The sequence below is a fragment of the Podarcis bocagei genome (assembly GCF_964188305.1).
Source record: "Podarcis bocagei genome assembly, chromosome: 15".
Taxonomy (NCBI): Eukaryota; Metazoa; Chordata; class Lepidosauria; order Squamata; family Lacertidae; genus Podarcis; species Podarcis bocagei.
Genome location: NC_138141.1, coordinates 23147200 through 23173115, shown reverse-complemented (window position 1 = coordinate 23173115; position 25916 = coordinate 23147200). Strand labels below are relative to the sequence as shown.

The following is a 25916-nucleotide window of genomic DNA, read 5'->3' as shown; positions in this document are numbered from 1 at the left end:
CAACAATAACTGCCTATCTTTCTTTAATGTCACAGAAATGAGTTTCTTGGACTCTGGAAGTTTCCCACACAGAGAATTTATCTCGGCAAAAAGAAGTTCTGAATTTTGAAGAGGAATATTTTAAAAATAATAATAATTATTTAACAGTGATCAATTTCACTGAAAAGCAGAGACTTTCTCTTCCCAGGAAGGACTGACTCTATGGAGGTCAGCTGCTTGGCAGGGCAGCTGAAAAGAGCTAAACAGGAAAGGCTGAGGCCGCAACCCTTCCTACTGCTCCTTCTGCTGCTGTGAAAGGGCAGAAGCCAAACCCTCTCCAAAAGGCTTCAATGCTTTGGCCTATGCTCTAGTCATCCCATACTGGGACCATGCCAGAAGGTCAGAAAAAAGATGCAGAATTACTCCTTGAAGCCAGCAGAAAGCCACACAGAATCACTATATACCTAAAATCTTCAAGGTGCCTCTGGACTTCGGGAAAAACTTTATCTTGCATAGTTTGAATATAGTGGCGGTGCAGTTCTTCAGGAATCAAGTCTAGCCTTCTCTTTTCTGCAGGTAAAAGGAAGAAATGTCAATCTGTTTCACTCAGAATGAAAGACTTCTCTGTGATATATTTTTTTCTTGGGTCCTGAAGCATGGATTATCTTCCTGCCCAGTTACCAAAGGATTTAGCAGCCCACAGCAGAACTGCATTACATAAACACCAATGCAATTTCTTTCTGTCTCCCAAATTCAGCTCTGTGATATTACAGGGAGTCTTGTGAGAACACAAAACCCCTTCAGTATAGGTGCTTATCAGAAAGCATTCTCAAGGCAAGATTTAAAATAATCTTACCTAGATCTGCAGAAATTTCTTCTGGGACTGGGACTTTCAGATTCTGCAACAATAAAAAGGTACAAGTGAAATCAATCAATCAGTCTAGGCACCTTCACATCCTCAGAGATGTCATCCGACTGCACATCATCTCAGGGTGTGTACATGCATGCATGCATGTATGCACGCACACACACGCGCACACACACAAAGCATGAGGCATACAACCTTTTACTGTGTTGGGTCCCTTGATCGAGACTGTTATGAACTGGTTCACGTATCACATTAGTTTTAGATTCACATTAAACTATGGCTTAATGTGAATAAGCCGTTATTGTGATGTGCCTTCCCTTCTACTGCTGCTGGGCTGCAGACCAAACAAACCAAGGTCTGCATTTTCCAAATAAACAACAAGCCAGATTCTGACACATTTCATCTGTGGCATGGCAGCTGCAGGAGAAGAAGGAGAGCACCGTGGAAACTTGTTCACAGTAAACCATAGTGTGTTTTAAACTTTGGTTTAATGTGATATGTAAGGTGAGCAAAGATCCACACCTAAAAATTAATTAGTTGGTCTAAGAACTACATCTAAATATTAATCTGCCTTGGAAATATAAGGGACTCTGCCTACTCTGCCTCAATGTGAACATTTGGTTACAGAGCAATTATGATGATTTAAAGTTAAAACTTGCTCCCTGAGACCATCAAATCAAAGATCAGTAAAGCAAAATTAGTTGCAATCAGTAATACATATAGGAAGAATGGTATGCGTGCTTTGGAACTTACTGCAGCTCGATCCAAGAAGAACTGGTTAAACTCACTAAAGACACGCCGAGTCTCTTTGGAGTTTGTTTGTTTGTACAGGTCCGCAAAAAGATAGCAAAGCTATGAGGAAAGAAAAGGATTTTTTAAAAGGATATTCTAAAGGAGTAACAATTTCCTTCGAGAAACACAAGACCAACACCAGCAGCTGAGTTGCTTTGAGCATTAACTTCATTTCTGAACTAAATTTAAAATCTGAAAATAAATAAGGGTTTTTCTTCCTGAACCCAAAAGGCTATAACTGCATGGAAATAGGTTAAAATAGAAATTAAAAATCCATTAGATCCACAACATGAAACTACATCTAGAATGGCATCTTACCAATGAAGCAGGGTCAAACTGGGACACGACATGATGCAGGAAGACAGACAGGTGAGCAGGGCGAGATTTCAACAGCTCTATATTCTGGAAACAGCTGCACTGCCCATTGATCTGTACATACAGATGAGACAATATCAGAACCAGCATCTCCAAGATATCTGCCTCCTCCCTCCCTCATTTTGTTGATTCAGAAAAACTTGGCATAAGCTTGCTTCCTTTTCCTTTCACACCACCCTGCATTTTAACACAGTTTCTAAACACACACATTTAACCTCCTTAGAAATCTCCAGTCAGTCAAAATACTTTGGAAGAGATGGGCTTATTTATTTATTTTAATATAAATGCTACTTTTGATTCATATGATTACAAATATTAATGTGGTTCACATTATACATAAAACAATTGAAATCAATAAATATCAACAGCAGAAACATCCAAATATATAATTTCAGGAATTAAAGCAGCCAGAACAAACAAACAAAAAAAGGAGGGGGGGGGGAGAATATCCTCCTCCGTCTAAGGCACTCTCCAACAGGGACAAAGGATTATTTTGCTTTACTGCCAGTTTTGTTCCAAAGGTGTAGACCATTATAACTGGTAGGTTCTGCAAAGCAATATTATATTTTTTATTATTATCAAGGTCCTGATGACCGGGAAAATCAAAGGCCACTTTCCTACAGAAGGGAAGCAGGGTTAGAAATGACAATCACAAATCCCACCCCTCTTCTGTACCAGGACTAGAAAATTCAGTAAAGCCACTAAGTTAAGCATATTTACAAATTAGGATAGGAAAAATGGCTCCCAGCCATTTTAAAACAAAAAAATCCCAATCAATTACTGCTGGCTAAGGTCAGCCTATCAATGAATCCTCTAACAAGTTTAATAGAATTTTCCCAAGAGGGCTCCTACCACCACCAAAACAAAATCCTGCATGAACAAACCTGTCACTTAGCCATAGGGAAGCAATCACACCACAACCAGCCTTTTACAATAAGAAGAGAACAGTTAAAACTTCACCTGCTCCTGTTCACCATCAAAGTCGTCATCTTCTGCTCCTATGATTGGAGGTGCAATACGACTGGAGGGACTTCCAATACTGGATTGAGAGTCCTAGCATTGACAAAGGAAGAAACAAAAAATAATCCAAGGAACTGCTCTTTTGACAAATGTGGATAAAACAAGGGCGTTCTGTTTAGTATTTTTATTCAGCTGATTAGTTTAGGATAAAAACAAGAACCGGTGATGTTTGTTTGTTATAATAACACTACTTAATTTATCCACGTCATGTATGCTGCAAGGGTCTTTTTAAAATTACACCGCAGTGAATCCACTGAAATTCAGCAGTCAGAATTATGTAGCAGAGTTATGGAAAATGACGTTATGTATAATTTATCCTCAAAAAATTGTATTTGAGCCATTACCCATATTTATACATGTAGCAAGCGCTGTATATGTGGTACATGGAGAATTATAGACCATTGTAAAGAACTACAGTGGAATATACGGGAAATATGTGTGAGAGATAAAGACATCATCAGGATCCTGCTTCTGTTCCCCCTGGACTGACTCCTCTCAAACCAATAGGGTATCTTACATCATCTGCCCAACGGATCAGAACAGAAGATGCTAATTCTTGCTTCAGCAGAGCTGGTTGTTTGCAGGATTTGTTTTGTTTTCATTTTAAGTGAGCTGTTCTTGATGCAATGATATGCTTTACATCCTTGCCCAATCACAAAAGTCTTTGGAGAAGTCACTGCTAGTGGCTATGACTTCAACGTGTGGTGCTACCAGCCAACATCTATCTACCAGCTCAGTAACTCCATCCTGGCTCAGATCAGACCCCCTCACTGCTGAACTTCTGGTGTTTGATGAAGAACTTTTGTTATTGTTTATTTTTATTTCAGTGAGTATTTCAAGTAATCCAAGTTTGTCTAATTTTAACTGGTTTCAGCTATATAGTATCTCTTTTGCAGCCTTGTACCACTGCTTAGATACTATGTTGTTAAGCACTATATAAATGGTTGTGATATAAATTAATGAATGAGTAGTATGTTTATAAAATGTTGTCAACCACTTTGAGGATTGCAGTAAAAAAGTGGGATATAAGCATAGGGGGGGGGGACACAAATTATCTTCCTTAATGGCAAGGCAGAACTAACCCAAGCACTGCTAGAGTTTGCCCCTCAAGTTCAAGGGCACTCAAAGAAAAGGACAAAACACTTCAAACCCACATGCTTCAATCCTTGCTCATTAAGTTATATAATCCTTCTAACTAAGTACACAGAAGACATCCACATGGGCCCATAGCTGCTGTTCAATGCACAAACCAATAGCTGAGTCAGACCATTAATCTATCTAACCCAGCACTATCAATGAACTGGCAGCTGCTCTCATGAGGAAGCCCTGCTTTCTCATATCCTTTTAACTGAAAATGCTGAGGACTGAACCTAGGAATGTCTGCCTGTGCTCTGGCACAGACCTATTAGCCCCTCCCTTCAGCCTTGTGTTGAGTGGCAATTCTCAATTGATTACAACAAGGGAGTTGCTCTGATAAATACAAAATCCTGGCTGGCACATTAGGAAGCATTCAACAAAAGACAATAAAATAAACGAATGAAATCTCTTGTTTCTTAACACAAATTTCTCAACAGCCTTGATTTCTATAAAGATGAATTTCTACAACAAAATGAATTCAAGATTAAAGTGTCATCTGAAAAGACTGGAACCAATTCACATCTAAAGAATAAGGAAAATATGAGAAGAACAGGGACTCTTGACAGTAAGGCTATATCAGAAGTTGCTATCTAAATCTTCATGGTTGCTGTGGTGGTTGTTGTTGCCATTCCTCTGTCTTGAGAGACAATGCAGTGCACCTCCAGGGGTGAAGTCAAACCGCTGCATTAGCAACACCAAAGGGATCTCCTTGGGGTCAAGCTTCGGTAGTGTGTATGGAGGTCCTGGACTGCCCAGATGACAAGACCTCTCTCCTGTCATCACTAATGTGGTCCAAAGGAAAGCAGAGCAATACATCTAGCACCAGTCCTGTTGCAGGAGCTGCCAGAAGGAGGCAACCAAGGTGCCATCCAACCGGCTTAGGGACTCTGCTCTGGATTTGCATAGGGTTTACTCCTCAGCCTTTTCTTCTCTTGAATATATCCCACAAGGCAGCAGAGGTTTAGGATAAGACTTTTCCTTCTTCTAGATAGGCTACTTTCCCAAGTTGATGAGCCCCACCTGCCCCTCACTTCCTTCTACAGCACATGCAAAAACCTTCTTGACTGTTGGACCCACTATTGGTCTCATCGACTCAATCCACCACTGCCTGTCTTTGCATGTAACAGAAGTTCCTAGCTCACTGAGAGTTTGAGACCCATCAGCTACCATCACCTGATTTAGCTGGCCAGTCATAGCATTTTCCCAGGGTGTGGCCACTGTCACATGCTGACAGTTTCTAGGAGCCACTGGTGAAAGCTGAGTGCAGGGTGGGAACCAAAGGTGGACAAACAACCCCAGAAGAAGCCATACATGTCCCACACTAGAGATACTACCCCTCCCCTAACACCTCATACACCCAAAATCTTTATCATACACTCACAGTATCTTGTGTCTCACTCTTCTCTGGGCTCTCGTCCAGATAGATTCGTTCCTTCAGGCCACCCCGTGGACTCTGGGAAGAACAAAGAGAGAAAGTTTTCTCAGTGCTTGCAGTATCAAAAAATGAGAACAAACAAGAAAGGACGATCCCATGACTCCTGAACTCATACATTTGTAAAGTATACATTAGAGCTAAAACAACATTAATGGGCACCACCAACATCATATAGTGTATATGAGTAACCAAGTTCTATATTCTTCTGCAATAAAGCAAAACTTGTTAACGCAGCATACTGAGGATGTTAAAGAATGGTATAGTATCCTCCCCGAGATACAGTTATCTCAAAATCATTTGGCCTTAAAATCTCATTGGGACATGAAAGAGAAACAAACTTAATTTTAGACATAGAGCCTTCATGATTTCTGGCTTGCTCCTCTTTTTAAACACTGTTTTCAAAAAAACACAGCTGGCAACACAATCTTGCACAAGTCTACCAAGATGTAAGATCCACCTAGTTTTGCTGGACTTATTCCCAGCAAGTATAGGATTGTGGCAGAAAATGCACCTCAGTATTAAAAAGATAATCAAAGTGGCCAAATGATCCACTATTTAATTGTAATTGTTTATACAATGCTAATACTTCATCTTAACCATGAGAAGCCTACAAGAAATTTTATGCAAATCTCTCTAAGAATTTTGCCTCCTTTGGAGGAAAGATATACTGTGGTTTTGGGGTTTTTTATGCCTAGGATCCCCATCCCACTTTTTATTAAATCCTCATTTTTCTCTCAAAATTATATTTACTAAAATGGTGTGCATGCACATGCACACACACTTACTTGAAAGTTTAGGTAAATAACTGTTCAACTACTTTCTTAGAGTAAAGAGAAGAGCCTCCATTTCTGATAAATTCCAAATTGCAGTCATTTTTAAAGCTGGATTATGGGCCTAAATTGAGAGTCTTCATTCATTCAACCTGAAAATGCCCAGTGATACCAAAGGCTACCAAAACGTCACTTAATAGCAATCATGTTTCAAAAGTAAATGGAAAGGGAACATCAGCCTCCTCCCCAAAACAGCCGGTACAGAATTATAAGCTTTAGACTCCCCCTCCCCATCAATTGCTCCCTGTTTATGAACTTTGTAGAAGTCATATAAATAGCATTTCCTATTTGTAACATGTACAACTTGTTTTAATAAAGAAAATCATGGCAGAATAATGTATGTATAGCCTAACATGAAAAGTGTATTTGTGTGTATATCAAGTATTGTCCTTTTTATATAAATGTATAATAATGCATTTACAAAAATAATTTTAAAACCTCTGCATTTGTTAAAGTCTGATGTATGTACTTTGATTGCTGCCTCAGAGACAATCCTCTACATTTACAGTATGGAGATCTTGAGGGAATAGCTCATTCAAAATGGGTTGCTGTGTGCCTTCACAGCATGCAGCAATCAATCGTAATAAGTGTATTTTGCTTGGCAGTGGAGTGTCAGGAAAAAAATCACTCTGTTCTGCTCAGGTGAGGAAAAAAATGAAAGAGAGGTGTGGTAGTAAGAGACCACCCACTGAAATTCCACAAACGTGGCAAGCAATCCACTGACCCCGCAATGCACTAATGAACTTCCACAGCAGCAATGACTGCAGATGATTAGGGCTATTTTTGCTTATCAGATTCTCTGCAGAAAAAGGAAATCTGGATTGAAGCTTAAAGGGGGTTGTACTGTGATGATGGCATTGTAAGAATGCTGGGGGTGGGACTGGGTGTAGAAACAACAGCAATTCAGTAGCAACTCCACAAAAAACTCCTGTCTGAAAGCATTCCAAGTATACAGCTTCAAAGTACTTGCTTCTGCCAGGTTAGGAATCTAGTGTTCACATCTGTGCGGCACCATTCATAAACATATGCCAGTAATTTTTTTTTTTAAAAAAATCATTTTTATTAGAGTTTCCAATAATATAGAAATATAACAGAAAAGAAAAGATAGAATATATTTAAAGCCTTACTTTCGTTACCTTCTTTCTAGGACTCCCTCCTCCCCCTCCCGACTATATTCCCCTTTCATTAATTTGGTTCCACAAGCTCTCACTCCCAGTTTAAAACTTAATATGTTTAACCCATTAACTAATTTAAATTATACAATCTTATCATCATCCCTCATCGTTAACAGAAAAAGAAAAAAGATTTTCCCCCAAGATCTACCCCAATTTCCTTCCACGAATTCCCTTTTTTTAAACATGTCAAATCAAAATACCATGATATACAAAAGTTATATAAAGAAATAGAAGATAAAAAATATAAGAAAGTTCAAAAAGATGGTTACATAGCCTTTGGATTCCAAAACTCCCCCCTCCCTTCCCCGGTTTGAATTCCCCATGTCCATCAGTCTATATGTTGTCAGCCTGGAGGTCTCAAGTCCATGGCCAGATTTTTTCCCATTCCACCTTGCCGGTTTTCTTTTAATTTATTTATTTTAATGATGTTTAACTTCAAAAATCCAGTCTAATAGAGGCCTTTAATTTCCTTGGTCTTTGCTGCTCCTCCCATTGTTCTTTCCGTGTCGTAGTTAGTCCTTTGTTCTTTTTATTCCTTACTTTCTCAGGTTTCTTGTCTTGTTCAGCTGCTAAAACGTTCTTATTCCGAGATCTGGTATCTCTACAGAGGTTTGTTGTTCAGGAACAAAAACTTACGTCCAGTCCCTTCCTTTCTTCAATAGAAAATTCTATTGTCTCCTTTTAATGTAAACACCTCTGTAGACAAAATACTATTTCAGTTTTGCAGCTTTCCCAGAAGATAAGTCCTGTGCGAATCCCAGAGTGATTTTCCACGTACGACCACTTGTAATGTCCCGAAACCCCTCTAGGGGGATTGTAGTAACTTTGTATCCTCTAATCCAAAAGTCAAATTGTTGTTCCTTATTTTCCGACAGTTTATATCCATATTGTGTCAAATTGTAACAGAATTAGCCAGCAAAATCCTTGTAACAAAGTCCTCTTTAGATTCTCCAGCTTTGACAGCTACTTTGACAGCTGTCAAAGTCTCCGTCTCTCTTCGCCAGGCTCTACAAATCGCCCCGGTTCCCAGGGGGGGTTGCATTTTCCCTCTCACCCTCCACTCTTCTCCTCCAGCACAGTTCTTGTAATTTCCCATCGTGGAATTAATGATTTTTGTCAGCAATAAACTTCTCTTTCGATCTTGGTTACCCAGTCCTTGTTTTAGAATGTTTACAATCGGGGGGGGACTGACTTCCTTTTTAGATCACCGCCGCTCGTGCCGAATCCGAAAAAAAATTCTTTTTTTCTCCTTTTGTACCCGGTTTCCCAATTACTCACGGGTTGTTGTTGATAGTCCGAATTTCCAATGGAAAAGTCAGCGCTCTCCGTCGAATGGCATGCGGCTGCGCTCGGCAGGGGAAGCAGTGGACTCACAGCACCACGCCACTCCCCGGCACCCGATCCGAAGCCTTTAAAAAGGCTCCTTCACGAGTCGGGAGGGCGCTACCGGTGCCAGCCGAGTCCCCATGTCCACGGGCTCCGTGCCCGTGGTTTTTAAGGGTCCCCGCGTCGCCGGCGCGGTAGGACCCAGCCCCTGCCGAGCAGACTCCCTCTGGAGCTGAGAGGGAGTCCGCCATTCGGCGATGGCGCCAACCCGGAAGTCCATATGCCAGTAATTAAAACTATCAAGTTTACAATAGTGTCAGATTTTAAAAAGTCACTATTTTAAAAAATTAGGTGATGGAGAAGAGGGGAGTGAGGTGACGTAAGACAGTCACTACCCAAAAAAGAAAATATCATTAAGTTCTCTTGCTGGAGACCTGGAGATATATTAACCTAGGCTAGTATGCAATGGTTTAGGTTGCCCTGAGCCCTACCCAAATATTTCAATTCACAAAAAAACAGTTGGAAAGGGACTGAGATGTCTGTGGTAGGAATCAAGCTTCTGCCCCTTCCCTTTAATGGCAAATTGCCCCTAAAAGTTTGAGTCATTCTAACCACAAAATGGCTTCTAACATGTTCTGAAAGGTACTGTTATTCCCCTTGGTTCTCTAGGAGAGGCCAGCACTGCTGTTCTCTGCACAGCAACTGGGTGCGTGCCAGGAAACCCCGGGCTTGAAAAATATGGCACTCCTTCTCCAGGCTGCCAGTGAAGACTCACACAGCAGGCTTCCACACAACATTGGATTCTGTCCTCACACCTTTCTTTCTAAGTATGCAGACTAACAGCTTAAGCATCTGAAAGGTAGGAGAGGCAACAGGAAGAATACAGAAGCAGGAATTATTTGTGGGATCAAAACTGGGCTTGAAAAGGTGGGTTCAAATTCCTGCTAGGCCAGGAGGCTCACAGGGTCATCTTGGTCAAGTCACTCACTCAGTCAAACCCACCTCATAAGATTGCACATAAAGCCACCTGGCACTCTTTGGAGGAAGGCAGGAGAAACAGGATAGAAACAGCAATTTTTAAGGAAGATGTCAAGTGACATGGACACTAAAACCACCACAACTCTTTCAAACTGGGTCTCACTTGCTTCTATCAGAAGAGGATTGGTTGCCTTCCAAATACAAGATACTGGCCAAGACAAAACTCACTAATCAAATCACATGTTGCTTCAAGCAAAGTGCTCACCTCAGCTGTGTCACTATTTAACTGGGAGCCATCACCAAAACTGCAGTCTCCTTTGTTCAGCCCATCTCCGCTCTCAGTCTCTACCTCGCTGATCTGCAAAGACTCTGCCACAGACTTGGAAGATAAAACTCCATCCTGTAAATAGACAGACAGGGGTAAGAAACACCAAGCACCCCATATAGTGATGCTTTAACAAAAATTTTAAAAGAGTGAGCTATATCAGAAAAGGGACATGTAAAATTTTGCAGGTCCCTGATGAGAACTATGTAAAACACATCTTGGCCTCTAATTTAAGGGCTCCCCAAAACTTTACAAAAGGGCCAGGCATCTGCATACAGCTATATTTAACCCTACTAAACCATTTGAACAAAGTATGTGTGTAATTACTCATAAAAAAGCTTTAAATCCTCTGCATAATGATCTTCTCATCAATCATCAGTTTCTATGAGCTCAATCAGAAATGAGACCAAGCTTTAACTTGTGTGTACTTTAATTTACTGCACTCAGAGAACACTGCAAGCTTGTGCAAACCGGCACAGACAGAGCTGGGAACAGTTTCCTCCTCCCACACAACATTCCCTTCTAGGATAGTCTGATCAAGACTGCAAGCATTCCCATTACCTGAATAGAGCCTGTTGCCTTGGACAACTGTTCCTGCAGCTGAGGGATGTGCTTCTTGGCTTCCTGTATCTCCTTGAGCAGTTTTGGAGTGGGAGTGCGGCCGTAATCTTCTTGCAAGGACTAAAACAATTTAAAGATATGGAGAATCATTCCATCATTATGATCCCCTGGTTTAATTTACAGGCCAAGTTTCAAATACTAATTAAGCCACGTTTTCAGCACCCACCTTATTCTTGTGACTGTAATTTGTTTTACAGTGTTTTTTAATATTGAATGTTAAATTGTAAGAAATAAAAATAAATAAATACTATTCCTACTAATGAAGTCAGTTCAGTGAGAGAATGTCGGAGACAAAAAGGGCTGAAGGTCACTGGGAGGCCACAGACAAGGACTCCACAGCCTTGTAAAGATAAATTAGTTTGAATTGGTGAAGTGCTCTGTAGTATACAAAAATGTGCCAGACATAAAATTACTAAAAACTGTATATATACACACATAGTTCTGCAATTACACTGAAGACTAAAAACAACTCTATACAGGTTTCTATAGCCATTTGTCCCCTTTCCCTCCATGTTAGCAACCAATGATTCAAGTTAATGTAATGGCTGGGATAAGGAGGCAATGTGCCTCCCAAATCTGAAAATAAATTAACTTGAAACATTGCCTAAGAATAATAAACTGCACTAATATTCACTTCCAGAGGTTCTGTGACTTTTTGTTTCTCTAAGGCAGGGGTCAGCAAGGTTTACCCTGCCTGGACCGGTTCACTCCAGTGGAGATCCCTCTGTGGGCCAGATCGTGTGTGCACATGCCCCCGCAATTTCCGGCGTCTGCGTCAATGCGATTTTCAGCACTGCGGAAGTGAGTTCCCAAGCCTGTTCAGAACAGCGTGCAGGGACGCTCCAAGCAGGCAGCTCGGTTCGGGGGCGGCTCATGGGCCCATTAAATGACCCTTTGGGCCGCTTTTGGCCCATGGGCCTTAGGTTGCTGACCCCTGCTCTAAGGGAACATGAAGATGCCTCCCTGAGAAACATTCAATGCGACTTAATCTTAGAGCTTTCAAATGTACAATCATTCCTGCATTGTGCTTGGGATTCAGGTGTTAAACCAGGTTAAATGGCCGATTTAGGAAGCAGCATTATTTTTCTCTCCAAAAGATTCCTCTTTGGTACCTGTAGCCTCTCCTGCTCCTTCTGAAGCATCTTCCTCAAAATCTCCACCTTCTGGCTATGAACAATATTATTTTCCTCCTGATAAGAAGAGAAGGCAAAACATAATTACAAGGCAAGTTCAACTGTTCTCAAATAGATCTTCTACAAAGTATTCTGAATTGCTCACAGTATGTTAAAACACATTATAAGTTATCCATACTTATTTTTGTATTTAAGACAACACAACCACTGGGCTAATTTTATTTCTTAGCAGGGACATGTTTGTTGCATTTTCATTATCATGTGATCCTCTCTCCTTGCCTTCAGCAGAGAATCAAATTTATGGATGACAGATGGGCTGGATAAAATACTATTTCAAGCAGCAGCATAACAGATCAACAGCAGTGCCACCCACTGCTATCCCAATTCTGCCTCTTTCTCATGCCTCCATATAAATACAACAATTTGAGTTCTGTGGCAATATGGCTAGGTAGGGAAATATATATTGTAGCAGACTAATCAGATGCATCACAGGACTTAAGACTTTATTACCATTAGAGTGGTTGGGGCAGGACAAAGGACATTTTCATACCACACAGTCTAACCCACTTCTCCCCAAACCTGCTAGATCTTACCCCCATCAACACCGGGCTGGTAATTCTCTCTGTGTTTCCAGATGTTCCAGGCGAGTGTGGAGATGTCATGATGGGAGACATATGTCCAAATGCTACTGGATCCATCTCAGAATCAGCCAGTGGAATCTGGGGCGACCCAGGTGGGCGCCCTTGCACAGTGAGTGCTACATAGGAGCCCGCTGCAGAGACAGGACAAAATCCCATTTATTTTTGGTCTTGTGATCCGAGAGGGAAAAGTCTATCCATTCAGAAAACCAGCTTCTCATGCTAAGATACCTGCCAAGACTACTAACTGAGAGAACACATGCAAGCAAGCAAAACCTACTTTAGCCATTAAGTATCGACCCAGGATTCCTAAAGTGTGATGCTTGTCAGGGTATTGTGTACATTAGAAAAGGTGCAACAGAGGAAGCAGATTCCTTCTGTTTTCTCAAGCACCCACCACATGTATACATATGGCACTGGAGCACCAAACAATGTGTGCCGTACCACAGGAGCCGAGGAAGCACAGAGTTGTCCTGGGCCAAATAATCCCTGTTTAAAGAAGTTGGTCATATGATCATTCCACCTGCTTCAGCTATAGTGCAGAGAATCAAGACAACTAAGCCTGACAAGCACAGGTTTAATATCAACTGAATAATGTTGACAAGATGAAGAATTAAATGTGAAGGACTGTCAGATAAGCAACTTTTCCCCTAGCTTTTAACAAAACAAGCAGCGGAAGTCACCTGCTAGTCAAATAGGTTTAACTGTCTCATAGACTGTGAGTTTTTAAAAAATATTTATTATTATATATTAAAAATTATATACTGCCCTATACCCGCAGGTCTTAAGGTTCATACCCACAGGTTCATAGTTTTCCAAATTATGCCAGATTCCATTTAATACTATGATCCTGAAATGCACCCCAATGCCTTCTGACAGTAATAAAGCAGTATCATGGCTAGAATCCCATTACAAACTGTCCCCTGGCTCAACTCGGACAGTTCAACCTCCATGATTCAGCCCAGGGAGAACAATAGCAGTTTGTCCTTAGTTTACTCACACTTTATCAGCTTCACCACCTCCAAATGGTTTGAGTGAGTTACCAGAGTCCCATTCACCTAGGAAGAGGTAATAGCTGTGTGAATTTGCGTTTTCAATTGTACATGACATGGGTCTTCCATGCTACAAAGCTAAACTGATTTCGCTTCCTTCATGCCTTTTAACAGGAACTATGCTCCAACAGCATGATATAGACAAGAATGCCCTGAAATATCGAACTAAAACAGTAGAAGATTTTCATCACAGGCATCAGACATACAATTTAACAACAGATAAAACCTTTGGAGTCATACTCTTAGATTGTTTTAGAGCCAAATATTCACTTAGCCAGTGTGGTGTAGTGGTTAAGAGCGGTAGACTCATAATCTGGGGAACAGGGTTCGCGTCTCCGCTCCTCCACATGCAGCTGCTGGGTGACCTTGGGCTAGTCACACTTCTTTGAAGTCTCTCAGCCCCACTCACCTCACAGAGTGTTTGTTGTGGGGGAGGAAGGAAAAGGAGATTGTTGGCCGCTTTGAGACTCCTTTGGGTAGTGATAAAGCGGGATATCAAATCCAAATCCAAACTTGCTTGTGATTTTGATGGAGGACTGCATGAGAAACTGAAGTGAATTCTGGCTCTGCCCTCCTCTACACACACATGCAAACACCAACTCTATGCTTAAAGACCTTTTTGTAGACATGAAATTGAAGCCTTGAGTAATGTACATCAGCTTATAAAGCAAGGTTATGAAACTAGAGTGCTGTACAAAAAAAAAGCATCTGGCAAAAAAATACCTCTTGCTCATTGCCAATTCTAAATATAGAAAAACACACAGTGTCTCAAATGTTCCTGGGAGGTAGATTTTGGCAAAACACTGTGATGACGACCACAGAAGCATTCTTGTCACTCTCCAGCAGCAATTTACTCTTCTAATGACACTAAATGTTCTCACCTTAATAATTCGGTCACCAGTTTGAACCCCAGCCCGCATGGCTGCTCCATCTAAAGGGAAAAATCAGCCATTTAGAACTCAACACATTTTTGTTCCCAGTGTTCTTCTACTCTAGTGTCCAAGCCAAACAGCCTTTCCCTTTCTGTAAAGACTATGTATGCTAGTGGTGTCGAAACTTTTTTCAAAGAGGGCCAGATTTGATGAAGTGAAGGGCCATGAAGGCCAACCAAAGGGCCAACCAAAGTTGTTGAGCTTTTTTAAGGGTTGGAGTTGTTGAGGTTTTTTTTAGGATTTTACCCCAGGAAATAAACTGCCGCAGGGGCTGGATTTAAACAACCGGAGGGCCAGATTAGGCCCCCAAAATGGACTTTGGACATGCCTGATATATGCTGTTCCAATGGCACATGTTGTCCCCTACTGCAGACCATGCCAGACCATCACCAGCATGAGCCACATAACCTGCTTTGCTGGATTTCATAAGGAGGAAAAGGACAGTCCACTTGTCTACCTACCTCCCTACCTGCTTCTGTTTTGGGCCAAAATATACAATGTGGGAGGTTACCATGCAGCTGCATCCAAGTCTTTATTCTGCCTTTGCAAACTACCATTCCAAGAGCCTATATATTCTAGGAAACTAATGTGATTGGTTGCAAGTAGAGCAACCAATCCTTCCTTTCCTTCATAGCAAAGACAATAAAGCACTTCTTTCAATTCAGTCTCTAGAGTTGCACTAGTCTCCCAATATGCAATAAAGCAAGGCTTTATCCTCATGTAGGCCTCTATCGACTACAGACTAACTACTGCACTGTATTTTTGTCTCTAGCATACTTATGATCACTTCATAAGAGATTTATATACTTGGCAGAATACCCAAATACAAATTCTATATACTGCACGTTGAATGTGGAACATCCTCTTTTTCTATGCTTGCCCTTTTTACACACACACACACACACACACACATATATATATATATATATATATATATATATATATATATATACAGAATTCACAACCGAAATACACAGAATGCTATTTTCTACATGAGTATTGTTCCTCAAACACAAAAATTCATATGAAAACTTAGTGCCCTTTTGCATGTTAGAATTTTAGTGGATACACATTACAATATTTGACCTATTTGCACATCTGTAATGTGAAACAAAACAATCATGTTCATTTTACCTGTACACTACAAAAATAAACTGCTAATAACAAGGGTCAATGGAAGCTCTCTTTGCCATGTTTCTGAATGCATTGTAATGTGAAACATGCATATTCATGTTTCACATTACAAGGTAAAAGCCAGGCATAGGCAAACTCCGGCCCTCCAGATGTTTGAGACTACAATTCCCATCATCCCTAGCTAACAGGACCAGTGGTCAGGGATGATAGGAATTGTAGTCCCAAACATCTGGAGGGCCGGAGTTTGCCTATGCCTGGTACAAGCAGACACACATGTGTTCACTACAACTGTAATACATGGAATTGCCCTGAACAAGCATCATCACCTTCTTTGACGGACTGCACAAAGACAGGATTGTCTCCACTGACAGTCAGCCCAAATCCGTTTTCATCTCGCTGGATAATAACACAACGCTGGACAAGACCTGCATAAGAAAAAAATGAAAGAGACACAATATAGGCATCAAGCCAGAACCTCATTTTGGTAAGCGATAATTGCAACCTACAGAATGTGTGCAAAAGGGAAGCTGCAGGGTGGACATGGAAGGAGGAAAGAACCAACAATGGGAGAGCAGGTCATAAGCAAGGTAATTACTACAGCAGGTTGGCCATGCTTACAACATTGATTGCATGACACAGAGGTATAGTAAAGGAAGGTAAAGTACACTGGCACATCAGCCACATCGTCAACTAACAATAACCTTTAGAGAACAGGGCTACTTAATGATTCTTTTTATGAAAATAAATAAATTATACTTTTCATTTTACAACAAACACAAAACATAAATTTGAATTATTCCACATCATATTTTGACTCCCCTCCCCTCTTTCTGCAGTTTCTTACATTTATACTGTTTTTTCCTGCATTTCCAAGTTAACAGGCTACTTAATGATTCTGCACACTTATTCTCTTTCCAATGTTTTCTATATAGCACCTACAGTTGCCATAAAAACTGCTTCACTTGCTAAAGCTGTGCACAGGCTCACCATCCTCAGGTTTGTACATTTCAAGGAGAGCATCCCAATATCAGGGAAATGGCCACCAAAAAGCTACCAAATTTGATATGAAGTGGGAATGGTAGTCCAAAACATATGGAGGATACGACTCTCAACAACCTTGACCGTTGGCCATGCTGGTTTAGGCTGATGGGATCTGCAATTCACAACATCTGGAGAAAAGCAGAATGGATAACCCCACTCCAGATATTCAGATGGGCTGAACAAACCACACACTAAAAGCGTACCTTTTTAAAACACAAATAGCCTGGTAAAGTATTAAAAGCTGTAATGTAAAATTAACCTTTTAAATAAAGCCACAGAACTCACTGACTGGCCTATCTGTAATTAGTCTCCATTTCTAGGCTGGTTGCAGAGGGTGGGGAGAGGTTCCCCTCTTCTCTAGCCAACTGCCAAACAGTTTGACAAATGAAGGCCAGAATGAATGTCTGTCAAGTGGTGGCACTGAATATAGTATTGCATTTCACGATTCACCTGAACTCCATAGGTGACTTGGAATTCCATGCAAGTAAATGAATTGCTAGCAACACATTCTCTAGGCACACAGATTTTTATCTTTCTGGTTATACATCTGAAGTTCAGTATAAAACTTTAATCATACTGGATGCAATCCAGATTTATCAGAATCAGCTGAGAGTTTGCCATTGCTTTTCAATCAAAAGTAGATTGCCCAAGCAAGTAGCAAGCAACATTAAAGCTTTGCCTCGTAGAAAATCCTTTATTCATCTTCCCAACTTCTCTTAAATATTGTTTTTACAACCTGCAGTTTCAAAAATGTATATGAGATATTTATGAGGATAGATGAATAAAAGAGTAAGTTAAGATATGTAGGAAATGATGAAAATAAATGCAAAGAACCACAGAAAGAGGGGGAAGGGAGTCAAAGTTTGAAATGTTAGAATATTTGTCGAATAATTGTAATGTATATAAATGAAAATGATTATTTTTTTTTAAGTACTGTTTTTACAGATTGCTTTTTCCTTGGATATTTGTTGCTTGTCTTTTAAATGCTGCAGTACATGTAGGAAGCAGCCCTATAACCAAGTCAGGCCATTAGTCCAGCTATTTCCTTGCAGCGGGGGTTGGGGGAATAAAAATCCTGAGGTAAAATTCTGTTTCAGGTAATTGGCCAACTGGCTTGACATAAGAATCATGTAACAATAAATCAAAATTCAAGCGTTCGGTAAATAAATACCAGCATTTCTATCAGTACAACAGGCTATCTGTACAATGACACATGGGATAGGTGAGAAGAAGCAAAACCAAAAGCATAGCCCTGTACAGAAGCAACAACTCAACAGTATTACAGCATTCTGAACTAATTATTTCAGTAGAAATATGTCAAGCATTCTGAACTTATTATTACAGTAGGAATAGCTCACACACTACTTGTAGAACTCAATCAATTCCATTTTTCCAGTGCTCAACTTATTTATTTATTCATACATACATACATACAATAGTTATAGGACTTGCTTCAAACATCTATTAAGCTATTGTCATTACTCTAGGAAGCAAACAGTATATGGACCTCACCGTACAGGTGAGCGAAGTGGCATCCATGAGGTTTGGTCCCATTTTGATAACGCAAAAAAAAGCCTCCCATAAACATTCTGAGGATTATAAAAAAAAGGTTCAAACTTATGCATTGTTTTACCTAAGAGGCAATTGCCTGGAGGCATGCTGATGTGGTTTGAGTTATTGGTCCAACCACACTGCCAAGGTAATATGTGAAATTTCCCAGGACACAACTGAAAGAGAGGTGGTATCCTGCATTTATGGCACAAGACACCACTTTCTTCTCCTCATCTCCAATTCTTTAATATGATTAGTATCTCTAAGTCTCATTTCAAAATACAATGCCAAAGGGAAGGGAAGAGCAGGATTTACAGGACGTGCCACTTCATTCAAAAATTGCATGACAGATTTTTTGGTTTTTACTTTCCTAGTAAAACTCTTCCCAATTACAAATTTTAACATTCCATTGCAGAGGTCAGACAGATCCATACCCTGTGCGCATTCGCTTAAACTTCTCTTCCAATGATGACACAGTATTTTTTTTAAAAACCAACACAGCACTCCTTTACTTATGGTATCTGGTACAAAATTCACCTATTCCGCCACTCCATCCCCCACTTTAGTAACAGCTATCATCAGTTTGTGGGCATTGAGCAGTCAGCCCTGCTGTTATTATGCTCAAGTTATTGTTATGGATGTAACACAGCTGGCAGCATCCATGATCATTTTTGCTCCTTGTTCTTGCTACAACTGCAAGTACCGCTTCTTAAAAAACCATCTTTAGACCCGGCCAGTATGGCCAACTATCGCCCAGTCTCAAATCTTCCATTCTTGGGCAAGGTGATTGAGCGAGTGGTTGCTGAACAACTCCAGGCACGCCTGGAGGATGCGGACCATTTGGATCCCTTCCAATCAGGGTTCAGGCCTCATCATGGGACTGAAACTGCCTTGGTCGCACTGGTTGATGATCTCCGGCGAGCTAGGGACAAAGGTGAGAGTTGTTTCCTAGTTCTGCTGGATCTCTCAGCGGCCTTTGATACAATCAACCATAACATCCTTCTGGACCGTCTAGAGGGGTGGGGAGCTGGGGGCAATGTTATACAGTGGTTTCGCTCCTTCCTCCTGGGCCGTGTTCAGAAAGTGGTGATGGGGGATGAGTGTTCAGACCCTTGGGCCCTCACTTGTGGGGTGCCTCAGGGTTCCGTCCTCTCCCCCATGCTTTTTAACATCTATATGAAGCCGCTGGGAGAGATCATCAGGGGGTTTGGACTGGGTGTCCATCAATATGCAGATGATACCCAGCTCTACCTTTCTTTCAAATCAGAACCAGTGAAGGCGGTGAAGGTCCTGTGTGAGTGCCTGGAGGCGGTTGGAGGATGGATGGCGGCTAATGGATTGAAGTTGAATCCTGACAAGACAGAAGTACTGTTTTTGGGGGACAGGGGGCGGGCTGGTGTGGAGGACTCCCTGGTCCTGAATAGGGTAACTGTGCCCCTGAAGGACCAGGTGCGTAGCCTGGGAGTCATTTTGGACTCACAGCTGTCCATGGAGGCGCAGGTCAATTCTGTATCCAGGGCAGCTGTCTACCAACTCCACCTGGTACGCAGGCTGAGACCCTACCTGCCCGCAGACTGTCTGGCCAGAGTGGTGCATGCTCTAGTTATCTCCCGCTTGGACTACTGCAATGCGCTCTACGTGGGGCTACCTTTGAAGGTGACTCGGAAACTACAGCTAATCCAGAATGCGGCAGCTAGACTGGTGACTGTGGGCGGCCGCCGAGACCACATAACACCGGTCTTGAAAGACCTACATTGGCTCCCAGTATGTTTCCGAGCACAATTCAAAGTGATGGTGTTGACCTTTAAAGCCCTAAACGGCTTCGGCCCAGTATACCTGAAGGAGCGTCTCCACCCCCATCGTTCTGCCCGGACACTGAGGTCCAGCGCCGAGGGCCTTCTGGCGGTTCCCTCATTGCGAGAAGCGAAGCTACAGGGAACCAGGCAGAGGGCCTTTTCGGTGGTGGCGCCCGCCCTGTGGAATGCCCTCCCATCGGATGTCAAGGTGATGGACAACTACCTGACATTCAGAAGACATCTTAAGGCGGCCCTATTCAGGGAAGCTTTTAATGTATGATATTTTAGTGTTTTTTGGTTTCTGTGGAAGCCGCCCAGAGTGGCTGGGGAAACCCAGCCAGATGGGCGGGGTACAAATAATAAATTATTATTATTATTATTATTATACGTAGAAGGTGTAAAATGAGGGAAAGGAGCAGTACAATATATATAGACTCCTTTAGCATCCATTTAGGCCACAGGAAAAAAATTGGCATTATAAAATATAGACATGTAAGCTCCCCACCCCCCAAAAAAAATATAGAAAAAGATTTTAGGACTAAGAATCTCAGATTTAGTTTTATGTAGCACAAATGTTTTGCAAAAATTCATAAAGCTGAACAAAGAATATTGTTCAGGGGAGGGTCAACAAAGTCTAACTGAGTCATCCTCAACCCCCAAATTATCTGCCATGAACATGAGTTGGCTAAGCTTTCCTGGAACAAAAACTACAATTTATGCAAAGAACCTGATATCAATACTCATTCCTTGAACCTCTTAAATGTCTGAAATTACCAGTATTGAGAAACAGACCACAGCAATAGTCACCACAACACAGAGATTCAATGTGAAGGTACCAAACTCTGCTATGGAGCTATTTCTCCAAAATAGAAAAAAAAATGTTTAGTCTTTATCAGCTGAATATATGAGAAACTGGTGATATTTAAAAAGTAGAATGCAAAACACATATTGTATTATCCAGGAGTTTAAAACCACAGTCCTTGTTTATGTTTTATGTTATATCTCATTTCATAAGCAATCAAGGATTGTGAACTTATCTCTCATTCAAAACAGGCATCTCAGCAGCTCTCACCTTAAAAGGGTAACTGCAACACCTCTAATCAATTTTACCTGTTCAAGACATTTCCTCAGTAATATCCAAAGACAAGCAAAAGAGGCTGCAGTCATATAAAGCATAGCATTCTCCACTTGCTGGCTCTTAAATAGCTTGACCCCATCCAAAACAAATATTGCAAACTTTTCCACACAAATTACACCACCAGTAGGAAGAGGGGGGAGGGGAGGAAGAGAGCCAGCACAGCAAAATAAAGGAAAGGAATGGGAGCCACACAGATAAATCCTAACCAAAGACAGAGTTTCTGCAGGAAGTATGAGAGGAAGCAGAAAGGTTTGGGTTAGGAAATCATGTTTCACTATACATTCATGAAAAGCCAAGGCACACAGTAAAGGCAGGGGAAACTAAATTTAAGATGGATCCCAAAAGGCACACAACACATTTCCTGTAATCAAGACAGATTAATTGGTTACTTCACAGAAAAACTGATGGCAGTGGAAAGTTTCCACTACTGAAGTTTTGAATGATACTTAGACCAGTATTCAATACAACTAGCACTGGGATTTCTTCTGACCTCTAAGGTAGCAATATTGTTATTCCTCCTTTTTGTACATAGCAGAAGGATATGCAAATAGCTGCAGGGGAGGGGGAAAACCTCTCCCAAAGGAGATTACATCAATATAGTCAGCTCTTCTACAGTACTTCAAAGAGAAGTACAAGCTATTTGTTAGGGCCATGTTGAATAAGGCCAACGCAAATTGCAGTCCAAAACTCTGGAGGGCACCAGGTTGGCCAAGGTTGCTTTAGAGCAGTAGTTTCCAAATGGGGGTCTGTGAACCCAGAGGGTCTGCACAATCTACCCAAGGGGTCTGTGGTGTCATTCACATAACAAAAACTACCATAGAGATATCAGAATTTTCAAAAGTAGGGGGTCCTTGGCTTGTATTTTGAAAAACAGGGGGTCCACAGTACATAGCAAACTGGGAACCACTGCTTTAGAGGGTTCAGCAGCTACCACTATGGATGCTACTTAAATTCCTTTATAAGGAACCACACAAGAATAAATTAGCTGTGGAGAGTTTGCATATGCATTGTTTGGAACGAATAACAAAAACCATGCCTCACTGTCCATTCCATCCCACAGAGCAGTTCAGCATAGCAAAACTGATGAGGACAATTCTGCAGCAGGGAACAATTAGTTCAGCAAACCAGTACAGTACATAAATCATAACAAGACTGGACCCTTTAATTTGTTATTTTTCTAGAGAAAGCATGAGTTTTCTTCCAAAGTGCATTAAAGCTAGAAACTGAAACAACTTATCTAGAAAGAAATGGCTTTGAAAAGAATTCAAGTGCTAAAAAAACAACAGTGACACAGGGTAACAAGTGATTATACAGAGTTCAGGTTGAGATCATTATCAGAAGGTTTTGTGCCAACATACATATAAGGAGGTGGTGGAATCTAGGCAAGGAAAGAGGTAGGAACACTGATACTGTATTAAAGAATCTTAACAGTTTTGGATTTACCCATTTCTAAAAGGTCTGATCATTCACAAGACAAGTAGCAGAACAGAAATTAAGGGGTAGAAATTATACCTGATGTGGAGCATGCCTATTATAAGGTTAACTGGAGTTTTAATATTTTCAGTTACAAAACTACCCATGCTGTTCTAATGGTTCTATGCAATTAGCTGTCAATCTTAGGTATGGTAAGAATATCCATTTCTCTAAGGAAAATTCAGCAAGAGATGCCCAAACAGTTGGAAAGTGAAATGACTGTAATTTCCTTCAAACAAAATGCAAATACATCCATATCAGTACCATATCCTGTATGGTCTGTAACTCAACCTATCCACAAACCTTTAAGCTGCTATTAAGTAAAGGTAAAGGGACCCCTGACAGTTAAGTCCAGTTGCGAATGACTTTGGGGTTGCAGTGCTCATCTCACTTTACAGGCCGAGGGAGCTGGTGTTTTTCCGCTCCACAGTTTTTCCGGGTCATGTGGCCAGCATGACTAAGCCGCTTCTGGCGCAACAGAACACCAACACCAGAGCAGCGCACAGAGATGCAGTTTACCTTCCCGCTGGAGCAGTACCTATTAATCTACTTGCACTTTTTGGGGTGCTTTTGAACTGCTAGGTTGGCAGGAGCTGGTGCTGAGCAACAGGAGCTCACCCCGTTGCAGGGATTCAAACCATCGACCTTTTGATCGGCAAGCCCAAGGCTCAGTGATTTAGACCACAGCGCCACCCGCGTCCCTAAGCTGCTATTAGCTGACACTGATTCCTAAATATTCCAACCCCTAAAAAGGATTCCTATTAGGAAATGGAAGACAAAATAAAAGACATCTGGCTTTTACTACGCGAGTTAGTGTCCATCTGCCAAAAGCTTGCACACAGCAGCCACATTAAAAAGCTCAGTCCTTTTCCCTGCTGCAGAATAAGCCATGCATGGCAGGTAAAGGGCAGAGGCCTTGGGCACACAGAACAACAGCACAGAGCACACTGAACAAAGGCACAAGGCTGCAGTGGCTGCTTCAGCTTACCATACGTCTCGGATCTACTCTCCTCCGAGCTACACTTTGTCTTCCTGGAGGAGCTATCTGCACGAAAGCAGGAGAAAAAGATATAGGAAATATGGAGACCAACATGAAAAAAAATTCATAAAAGTCAGAATGATTTGTATAATTGGGTTAATGCATGCAAAACACAAACAAGGTATGAGCAACACAGAGGTGATAACATTTTGAAATCAGAATGTGAATACCAGAGGTTTGAACAATACAGGTAACATCACACTGTAAGGTTCTTGTAAGGAAGAAAATGTTAACACAATCCAGCTCTCTCTTTTCTATATCAACTACTGAATTGTATTTAATATGATCAACATCCAGGCCCTACTCTATAAAAACACCATATAATAAACAGGCTGCTCCCACCACTCTGGGGAACGGCATCAAGTTTTGAATCTAACTGTCTGTGAAATATTTTTGTTCCAGCCCTGCTACCCAAGTTCCCTATTTAAGCTAGAATCACATAATGTTTCATGGCAGTCGGAACAGATCATCACTACAACTTAGGATACAAAGGTGAAAGAATCCTGAACACCTACGATCAGAATGTTGTGGATGCAAATTTACATGTTATACTTTCACAAAAAAGAACTGGTACCAGCCCACACTCTTAGAAATGGGATGAGCTTGTAACATAAAAATGGGCAGTACGTCCTTCCTGTGACAAATAAGTAGTTTTAAGCAGGGCAAATGAAGTAATGGATAGATATTTCTATTTTCACTCACCCTCGTAAACAAACAGTGAAATAGGTTACAACTTTTCAATTTTACAAAAGGGGAAATAAGTTATTATATAAACAAATAAATATATAATGATTATATTTACAATTATAGCAACCCAGCATAGACCACAGCTTAACTAGACAATGAATCCTGCTCTCCAAAATTCAAGCCCAACATGCTTGAACCCAGCCAGCATGAAGATGATTGACCTATCTTTGCATATCACATTCTGCAACCTTCAGAGTCACCTCTTACCTGCTGCATGATTTGGGGAAATAACAGGCTAAACAGTATGGTGCACAGACAAGAAGCAACACAACACATGGGGCCAAGAGGCTCACCCGCAAGCCAGTCATACAGTTAGGAGCACACAGCAGTCACTGGGTTAGTAGGTTGGGGTGGGTGGAACCTCCACATGCAGACTAATTTCCAAGACAGCAATAGACTCTGAATGCAACATAGATGGTCTACAAGTATAGGGAAAAAGAAAGAAAGTGAATAGCCATGTCCAGTTAAAGGTTTATAAAAATACAAAATGAGAAAGTACAACTTCACTCAGGAGACTGAAAAGAAGTTCTTCAGGTCACAAAGCAAAGTGATGATGTTTAAAATTCGCTCCACAGACAAAGAATAGCCTTAAGTGTAACCAATAATTTATCTAGACCAGTCATGTGCTGCAGTCAGCTTTAGATTATTAAAAAATAGCTATAAAACCTACCAAAGGGAGGTCCCCAAATACTGGTGGTTTAATAATGTTGTCCTAAAAATAGGTGAAGTGGGATAAGAGATGCAAAGTTGTGCAGGATTTTGTACAACAAAACCCTCAGTAATACCCATTTTGGCGATGGTCTGCTCCTTTGCATTGCAGAAATATGCACGCAGATCAGCATAATCCCCATGCAGCTTGCAGTTGTGCCAAATCAGCAAGACTGGCACCTGCATAGTTACGGGCTGCAGCTGCTTTAAATAATTGTTTCCTAAAGCCTTAGGGATAAATGACATAGGATGTGCAACTGGATCTTCTAGTGTTTCCAAAACGCAGCCACAATTTTGAGTATAGGAGTGCTGGAGGAGACCACTGGTCCAATTTAAAAAATGCAGCCACAGAAGACTTATTCAAAAACAGAAATGTTTGGAGATCCAATACATAGTTCAAATAGCTTGGTTCCAAGGTTTCAAAACACCTCTTCCACTAGAATATGTGTGCTCCACCAATAGCCCTTTCTCTCCAAATAGGCTTAAAATAAAAGAAATCAAATCAAACCGAACAGGTAACAACAGAAGTCCATCATATTTGCTTTGGCCAAAGATTCTGCCACCACCACTCACCCACCTATCACTACTGGAGTCGTTATCTACATAACTGAAGAACACAACAGTTAATAACATTGGGGAATTCAACTTGTGAAAAGGGGATATCTAAAATTAT

The 25916-nt window shown here is 41.1% G+C and overlaps 1 protein-coding gene and 1 long non-coding RNA gene across 4 annotated transcripts in view; one reads left to right on the top strand and one right to left on the bottom strand.

The window, feature by feature from the left end:
* ARHGEF12 (Rho guanine nucleotide exchange factor 12) overlaps window positions 1-25916 on the bottom strand; it is a 94134-nt gene that overhangs the window by 34279 nt on the left and 33939 nt on the right. For 2 of the 3 annotated variants that reach the window (XM_081172442.1, XM_081172441.1), the window contains exons 4-17: window positions 23738-23794; window positions 16077-16175; window positions 14566-14615; window positions 13633-13690; window positions 12588-12766; window positions 11974-12051; window positions 10802-10921; window positions 10181-10315; window positions 5553-5624; window positions 2975-3067; window positions 1958-2068; window positions 1601-1699; window positions 836-878; window positions 444-549 (exon numbers count right to left, since the gene is read on the bottom strand). In XM_081172442.1, the coding sequence (XP_081028568.1) occupies window positions 444-549; window positions 836-878; window positions 1601-1699; window positions 1958-2068; window positions 2975-3067; window positions 5553-5624; window positions 10181-10315; window positions 10802-10921; window positions 11974-12051; window positions 12588-12766; window positions 13633-13690; window positions 14566-14615; window positions 16077-16175; window positions 23738-23794 (1300 nt within the window). The remainder of the gene's footprint in view (window positions 1-443; window positions 550-835; window positions 879-1600; window positions 1700-1957; window positions 2069-2974; window positions 3068-5552; window positions 5625-10180; window positions 10316-10801; window positions 10922-11973; window positions 12052-12587; window positions 12767-13632; window positions 13691-14565; window positions 14616-16076; window positions 16176-23737; window positions 23795-25916) is intronic. The other variant, XM_081172443.1, reaches the window with a different exon arrangement.
* LOC308574714 lies at window positions 3093-12047 on the top strand. The gene is made up of 3 exons (XR_014002565.1): window positions 3093-4736; window positions 9607-9796; window positions 11959-12047. It is a non-coding gene; the product is annotated as an uncharacterized lncRNA (long non-coding RNA).